Consider the following 8,914-nt stretch of genomic DNA (forward strand, 5'->3'; position numbering starts at 1 on the left):
AATTTTCTAAGTTTATAAGTAAATTTAATTTAATTTAATTCAATTTTAATTAATTATTTTTTCCTTGGTAAGTTTAAAGACTTGGTTTGATGTTGACTTTGTGCATAATCGAAATGATTGTGTGAGAATTTCAACTTTGTATATTTTATAAAATTGATTCTCAAGCGATTAATTCATAAATACTTTTGTTTATCTATTCATTTGCAAAATCTACTGAATTCTAACTTTTAAAAGTAGATTCCTAGGTTCCCATGTCAATAAGTCAGAGAGAATTAGAACTTAGTTCTTATAAATTTTAAAAATTATAATTTTGTTCCTATCGATGGATAAAGTCTCATAAATAGTCTTTTTCTTTAAAAATCTCTATTGAATTGAGTATGTGACAGCTACTTACCATTAATGTTTTAATAGTTATGTGGGTTTTTGTAATTAGCTGACTATATAAAATATACGATTCGATAAAAGAACTAGTTGGATATAAAATGGATTTGGATGGAGCTTGTGTCAATGGGTATAGGTAGTAATTTAAAGTGGCTTGGAACATTTTGACATTTTTTCATCTTCTTCTTTAACTTCATATTAGTCTACAAAGTATTTTTTATTTCTTTTCATCGCTCGATTCTTTACTTCAGAACCTTAAATCCCAATTAACTATATAAAATCATTGACTCAAGACCTATTCAAATCCATTTAATATCCTAACAATTTTCTTTTAATCCAAACAACTAATTAACTCACGTTGTTATCTAGATGTAAAATACAATACTTCATTGACACATGAATAGAGATATTTGCCACGTACTCGTAAGTGGCTCTTAACGTTAGAGACAATTTTAAAACTTCTATCAAATCATTCTAATGAAACTCTAACTCTTAAAATCATTCTCCAAGCTACGAGACTAAATTTATGATCGTTAATTAAAAAAAAATTAAAATTTAGATTTTGACCATGAAAAGTCCAACACATCTTTCCTTTCATATTGATTAGTTCGCCACAACCAAGTTTCAAATCATTATCTTTTATAAATAATATAAATTATCAATAAACAAATTTGCACATTTTAATCCTTATATATTTTTGTTTGAAAACGAGATAAATAAAACTAGAAATCACCCACCATCAAACACGAAAACATCAATCTCTCGAGAATAAGGGATAGAATAAAATTCAAACGACCTAGAAGAAATGTCAAAATTGATAGATTATGGATAGTTTTACTCTTCTCTTTAAAAATTTTACAAAAGAAGAAACATGAATAAGATTGGCTAGAGAAAGAGCCTCCTCCACAAAAGAATTGACCTCAGACAAATAAGATGAAGTGACTCAGAATTCACAACCACCAAAGGGTTTTTCAATTGATCTAACCTATACTGCAGTGATGGACAGACTCTGACCAAGCAGCATAGTAAAATGTTAATCATTTAGCATATTAAGTTACCAAACATCATAATTTATATTTAAAATGTTTAAAATTGAAATTTATTCACATTAACTTACTTCATATTCAGCTGATTTTTCTCAAAAATATTATTGACAACAAAATCTCAAACTAATGGATGGATTTAAGAAAAATAATGTTTTTCAAAAAATTTATTTTATTTAAACATTTTTCATCACAACTATTTAAAATATATTTCAAAAACTATTTTGAATTGTTGTCAAACACTCTAATTTTTTAAATTAAATACTTGATAATATATTCATTGATTTTTCGCTAAGTAAAGTGTTGAAAAAATAATAATAATAAAAAAAAAAAAGAAGTGTTTCACAGAACACGGCAACCCGACGGTCGGAGTTCACAGAGAACTTAACCTCGGATTCCTCTACATTGGTCGGAATTTTATTTATTTATTTATTTATCAATTATGACCCCATTTCCTATTTTAGATTCCCACTGACGCCAAACCTTGTTGTCAATCTTCCTATACAAATAAATAAATAAATGGAAATTATATATATAATAGGGGATGTTCAAAAGTAAAAAATAAGTAAAATTATTTACATAAAATAGTTCGTTATTAGTATTTAGTGTTAATTTTTAATTAATTAATTAAAATTTATTATTATATAAATTTTTAATTAGTTTTAATAGTGATTTTAAGATGAGTGAAAACTAATTTACCTATAATTAATTAATAGGAAGGCAATCAACTAAATATTGGAGCAAATAGAAACCCATTATATTTATGTATATGAATTCCTTCCTCCTGACATGTATTAATTTTGGTCACATACATTCACAAGGGTTGCTAATGTGCACATGTGACACATTGGATTTTGAAGCCAACCTTAAAGCAACATAGTACTTTTAATTGTCTAAAAAAACATAATACTATAAACTCTTAAATAAACAAATATATTTCAACAAATAAAATGTATAACTATAAACTAGTACTTAATGGACCTTGAATTTATACGTTTTATATTATCGTCAACTTCTCTAATTTCAAGCGAGATGTTAATTGTATATAATCTTTTGATCAAGTATACATGTTTTATATCATATGAGATATTCATGTTGGTTTATCTATTAATCTCTTCCTTTTTGGGAGGACGAGCTATCTCTTAGTTCTAGTGTCCAATAGTATATATTTATTTCATTCAACATTATTTAATACATCATTATTTGATATATCATTTTATTTCTCAAACATGTTTGCTTTTATGGCAAGTAATGAATACATATGATTTTTTTTTTTACTAGAAATCCTCTCCCTTAATAACGCTAATGCAAAAAAGTTGGTTTTAAAATATATTTGGTTTCTATATTTTGTTATGATTAATGTGTAGTCTTGTCGTAATTTTAAATTTGTACCAATATAGCATTGTAACTTCATTTTTTCAATGAATTAAATCTAATATATATACCAAATTCATCTTTTAAAGTTTCAATGTTTAATGATTTAGTACTTACCGTGAAAAATCTTCGTAACATGAAGTATAAAATCTTTTGTATATAATAATTAATACACGTAGTTCTAAAATGTATTGACAAATCAAAATACAATTCAACGAATAGTGCTTGTATTTATATCTTCTTTGAAGTTGAAGATTCATTTGTCATCTTACATTTTTTTTAAATAAGTCAAATAAAATAATATGTTTGTTTATTATGTAATTTATTGATCTACATATGTGAAATAATCCCTTATACCTCTTCACACAATTTGTTTTCCAATATTAAATCACCACCAAATGCTAAATAATTGCTGAAAAAATAAAAAAAGTTAACACAACATTGTTATTTCAATATACTTTCTTTAGCATTATTTCTTAATTTCTAGATATCTTTGTTAATAGCATGTGAAAATGAGTAAGTAGTAAGCTGTTTTTAGTTCAACAACATATTAAGGTGGGGTAAAAATGTGTGTCCATTTATAATTTCTCCAATAACAAAGGTGACAATTAATTGAAAATGTTTTCTAAATATGTCTTTGTGAATTTGAAAATAGAAAATTAGTTGAGCCTACTATTCTTAGCTAAGAAAAATAAATATTTTATCAATTTGAGAAATAAATACTATCCAACTATATTTTATTAAAAGCATCTCCAAAAGGGCATAAAAAAAAATAATAATTTTTTTTATTTAAAAAAAAAAAAAAAAAAAAAAAAAAACCCTTCCTACCACCAATATTTTGCCCTAAAGGGCAGAACTTATCCTGACCAAAACCAAAGCCGAAAAGTCCACAAAAATTTCAATATGTATTTCAATTATATCTCTAAATTTTTTTTTTTTTCCCACTCGAAAATCCATCCATTTTCTCATCATCTTTATTAATAAATATGTAACACAACTAATCAATTTAAATATTATTTTTAAATATAAAAAAATAATCAACTTATTTATAGACAACCAATATTAGACATTTATAAACTATCTCTCTAATGCTAATAGATGTTTATCGATATCTATCAACAATACATAATAACCTTTTATATTTGAAGATATTTCCAACAATTTTGACATTTAAAATAATTACTCCAATTTAAATACACTAATTCATTATTATATTATAAAAACATCACATTCAATGACAATAATAAAAACCTATGAAGCACATAAATAGATACGGCTACACGATACGATACGGATACGATCGGATACTGCGGTTCTTCAATTTCTAAAAAACTAAGATACGGATACGTCTAAGGATGCGTCATTTTTTTTATATATATTTCTAAGAAATGAGGATACTAATATGAAGATACATTTTCTTTTTCTTTAAAAAAAAATCTAGGATATGGATAAATTTAGCATATAAGTCAATAACAATAGCACAAAATAGATTGCAAACACTGAAATATAATAAAAATAAATAAATAAATAAATAAAGCAACATCTAAGATGTTGAAGTACAATAGTTAATAAAAAATGCAATAGAAAGGTGAATCGTATTACAAAGAAGAAGAAGATTAGAGGGAGAAGTATGAATATAAATGAAGAACTTGAATTGTTAAAGATATCCAAATGGTTTATATTTTGGTGGACTTTGTGGGGACTCAAATGTGAAGACGAAGTTTAGATGATTCTAGTATAGGATTTAGTCTTTTTTTTTTTTTTTACTTTTAATATTGGATTCAATTAGTGAGATTTTTAAATAGTTTACCTAGTTTTATATTGGAAAAGATTAGATGAGTTACTTGTCTTTTTTCTTTTTAAAAAAATACACATAAAAATGGATACGTCAAATCACATATTAGATATATATCTGAAAGTATCGATATCCGATATGATATTGATTCTTTGTCTCATATGAAGTGTCTGTACTTCATAGATAAGAACAATGATTAAAGTTTGACATAACTATATATATATAATCTCATACAAATATAAAAATCAAATTAAAATTAAACCATAACCATATAGATAGATTTAACCAAATAAAAAAGAAAAGAAATATATAATATTGATGGAAAATGAAGAAATTTTGATATATATCATCATTTCTGATCTGTGATTACATGAAATCAAACGGCTGAGATCCACACCCATTCCAGTGGACCCCACACCTTTCCAATTATTACATCATCCATGTCTTTCTTTCTCCCCCACTTTCTCTCTCCTATTTCCCTTTTTTTTTTTTGTATGAAATTACAAAATATTATTTTCCATATAACATATCTATTTTTTTTCTACAACATGAACAACAGCTGTGGATACCTTTTGATCCTCTACAGCAGAAACCACGATAACAATAATAATAATATTAATAAGTAAAAAAAAAAAAAAAAAAAGAAAGAAAAGAAACGACAAGTCGACGAAGGCCATGTGACGATGACGACGGAGGAAAAAAAAAGAAGGAAAAAACCAATCAAGCGGATTCCTCGGGTGAGTGATTATTAATTTTCTCACTTTCCTTTTTTACCCTCGACTGAATTCCATAATACCCAACGTACCACTTTACGAATTTCCGGAGCCCCGTGGGTAGATCCGTGGTCGGTTTATACCCGAAATCCTTCAACGCCAAACTAACATTCGCATGAGTGAATGGAACGTCGCCGTTTCGTGGCATAGTAATTATATGCTTTTTCGCCTTTGTATTCAACAGATTCTCCAGCACCGACACTAATCTCCCCACCGGCACCGGCGACGTATTCCCCAAGTTATAAATCCTCAATTGCGCCGGACCTTTCTTCTTTCGGCCGCTTCCGGTAGACTTCTCGGCCGTATCCAACGCTCCTAAACACCCTTTTACAATATCATCGATGTACGTGAAATCACGCGCCACCTCCTTCGCGTCATGAGTTTTGTAGATATCGATTTGTTTCCCTTGCAGAATATCTTTCGTGAAAAAGAAATACGCCATGTCCGGCCGTCCCCATGGGCCGTACACGGTGAAGAATCGGAGTCCGGTGAGTGAAAGTCCGTAGATATGATTATAAGTATGAGCGATTTCCTCGCCGGCTTTTTTCGTCGCCGCGTAAAGACTCGCCGGTTGATCGGTACGGTGGAGTTCAGAGAAGGGATTTTCCGTATTTAAACCGTAAACGGAACTTGAGGAAGCCCAAACAATCGCGGGTTGTGGATCGGCGGTTTTGGCAACTTCTAGAAGGTTCACGAATCCTGCAATGTTTGAACTGATATAGGATTGAGGATTTTGCATAGCGTAACGAACACCAGCTTGAGCTGCCAGGTGGAGGATGTGGGTGAAAGGGACCACATCGAAAAGCTTAGAGAGCAATGCGGCGTCGTTTAAGTCGCCTTCTACAATGAAGATTTGATGTTTTGAAAGAAGCGATTGACGAGCTCGTTTCAATGACGGATCGTAATAATTATTGAAATTATCAAGTCCCAAAACGCCGTCGCCTCGTTTCTTTAACGCCATGGAGCAATGAGAACCGACGAAACCGGCGGCACCGGTGACCAATACGGACATTCCATTAGGGCGTCGAGGAGTGGAGGAGTGTCGAACTTGTTTCTCCCAGGCAGCGCCACCGTGGTCACTTCCGCCGTAGAAGGCGGAGGAGAGGAAATTGCGGTGGGTGTGGAGGTGGTTTTCAGCGGACAAGGGCGGGTAATTGAGGGTGAAAATGAAAACGAGAATTAAAGCGACGAGAAGGGTAGCGCGAAATAGAAGCTTAGAAGAGGCGTTTAAGAGTTTTGTGCTGTTGACCTTACGGAGATAGCTGTTGTAGCGTTCGAGCTTGATGGTTTTGCTGGTATCAGGCGGAGACGCCATTGAAGGGTATGTGAAAATGGAGAAGAAGAGCTCTGAAGTAAAGAAGTAGAGCTCTGAAGATGAGGGGTGGGTTGAGGAAAGATTAATATAGCAATGTGAGAGACTGAGAGAGTAGAAAGCGAGTTTTTTTTTGTTTTTTTTTTTAATTAATAAATTATTATTATTATTTATTATTTTTTTTTTAAAAAAAAAAAAGGCAGTTGAGGATGGTTAATTAGTGACAACTTTTGCTTCTTCCTCTCTCTATCAATCTTCTTTGTTATTCTTACAGATGGAAAGTGGCATGAACCAGACCATTCCACAAATGCCCCTAAACTTCTTTTTTATTACTTTTTAATATATATCTTTTTAAAATTTTAGGTCATTTTTTAATGTGTGCGCCATTAAATTAGTATTTAATTTATTTTGATGTGTGGGCATGCCACCTAAACATGTCACTGGGAGGAATTAAACTTCAGGGCAATTATCAATTATATACCTCAACTAATGATTGTGTCAAAGTTCTATTTTTTTTTTCCGTAAATGTATCAATTTACTCTTTTCTTCACATTTCGATCAATCAATATTGTATAAAATGAATGAAAAATTCATAAATTTTCATAAAATCAATCAATTTAAATATTTCATTACAATTGTTTTTGGAAATCTTATGTATTGATTCTCATATGTAAGTAGATTTCTTCAAATGTCGATTTTACAAAATGAACACCTAAAGTAAATGTATGGACGATTTTCATAGAAAATTCACACAAATTACCTTTCTAAAAAGAACATAATGGACAGTGTAAAGTGATACACTTACAAAAATCTAGGATTTTAATTGATACCGTTATTAATTTATGGTTTAAAGTAACACAACCTCTAAGGTGTAAGGGGATAAAATGATTTTTTTTTCTAAATTTTATTTTATAATTCAAATGCCTTGTAAATTATGTTACTTTATGTATATATACACACACTTTTAGGCCATTTTTAATTCGGTCCTCAATTGTATTAATATTTCATTTATTTTGGTGCGTAGGCATGCTACTTGGAAGAAGTAAATTTTATTGATGAGTGGGTTGAGTTGTTCCGGGTGTTAAGTGTCGTTTTAAGTGATATATACGTGGGTTATTCAAATATATGTTAAAAATAATATTAAAGGATCAAAATGAGCATAATTCAATTGATATAATATTTATATTATCAATCTCGAAATTAAAAATTGGATTTCTAGAATCTCAGATATTGTAAAAAGAAAGAGAGAAAATTATATATATAAAGTTTTGATAGATACTTTTTTATAGTATAAATTAATCAAACTCTATATTTACTATGCGTGGCTTTAAATAATTGTCTATGCATATACACGTATTAATCAGATTAATTGAAAAAAAAGTGTTTACAATATGATCAAACACTACCTCAACTAGACGTGAGGAAGAATATGATCGATATATAATAATAAGAACAATTATCTTTATTAATATGAGGTATTTTGAATGAAATAAATAACAAATATATATGGAGAATTTTGTTGTCTATAAGAAAGAAGTCAGATTAGTATTAGAGAATAGTCATGTAGAAGAAATATCCTTAGATGCTGAACAAGTATGGTTTGAGGGAATGATAGTAAGTTGGTGTACGATAAGGAGTGGCTGCTAACGAGTATATCTTACAATCTAATCCATGTTGTTATAATTATGTCATTTCAAATTAAGCAATGTGCTCCATATGAGAGTGATAATTATTGGTATATAAGTATCGATAACTATTTCTATTTATATATAAACATTTAAATAGAACAAAAAATAAAGTCATGAAAATTTTATTCAAAATAAAAATATATGTGTTTGTTATCACTAAAAATACATACATATGTATATTTGTCTCAAATTTCTTTCAAATAATTTATCAAAAACTTAATGGAAATGATTAAAATATTTTTTTATGGTCTAGAATTTTGGGAAAGAAAATAAAAGGGTAATGATTGGAGTTGAATCTAATCTCATGCCTCTCTCTTTTATGGATAGTTAAAAAATAATAATTTTTTTTTTAAAAAATTACCACATGACAAAATTTTATTAGACAATTGATTGAGTTATACAAAGATAGAAGCAACGAATCCAAGCAACACTCAATTTTTTTTCTAAATAAAATTAGCATAAAAGTCTATCATCCAAAACAACATTAATTCATTTTTTTAATATAATAAATGTGAGGTATAGAGATTGGAACATTCGGCCTCAAATAA

General features: G+C 29.0%; 1 protein-coding gene across 1 annotated transcript; it reads right to left on the minus strand.

Annotated features, from left to right (window-relative positions):
- Positions 1–4,901: 4,901 nt before the first annotated feature.
- On the minus strand, positions 4,902–6,749 carry LOC120067277 (UDP-glucuronate 4-epimerase 6). The gene has a single exon (XM_039018811.1). The coding sequence runs from the start codon at positions 6,679–6,681 to the stop codon at positions 5,314–5,316; it is 1,368 nt and encodes a 455-aa protein (XP_038874739.1). The 5' UTR covers positions 6,682–6,749; the 3' UTR covers positions 4,902–5,313.
- Between the last annotated feature and the right edge of the window lie 2,165 nt (positions 6,750–8,914).

The sequence above is a fragment of the Benincasa hispida genome, chromosome 12 (assembly GCF_009727055.1).
Source record: "Benincasa hispida cultivar B227 chromosome 12, ASM972705v1, whole genome shotgun sequence".
In the NCBI taxonomy this organism is placed as follows: Eukaryota; Viridiplantae; Streptophyta; class Magnoliopsida; order Cucurbitales; family Cucurbitaceae; genus Benincasa; species Benincasa hispida.

Excerpts from the sequence above, each read along its gene's own strand:
- LOC120067277 (XM_039018811.1), bottom strand. The coding sequence starts at position 6,681 with ATGGCGTCTCCGCCTGATACCAGCAAAACCATCAAGCTCGAACGCTAC.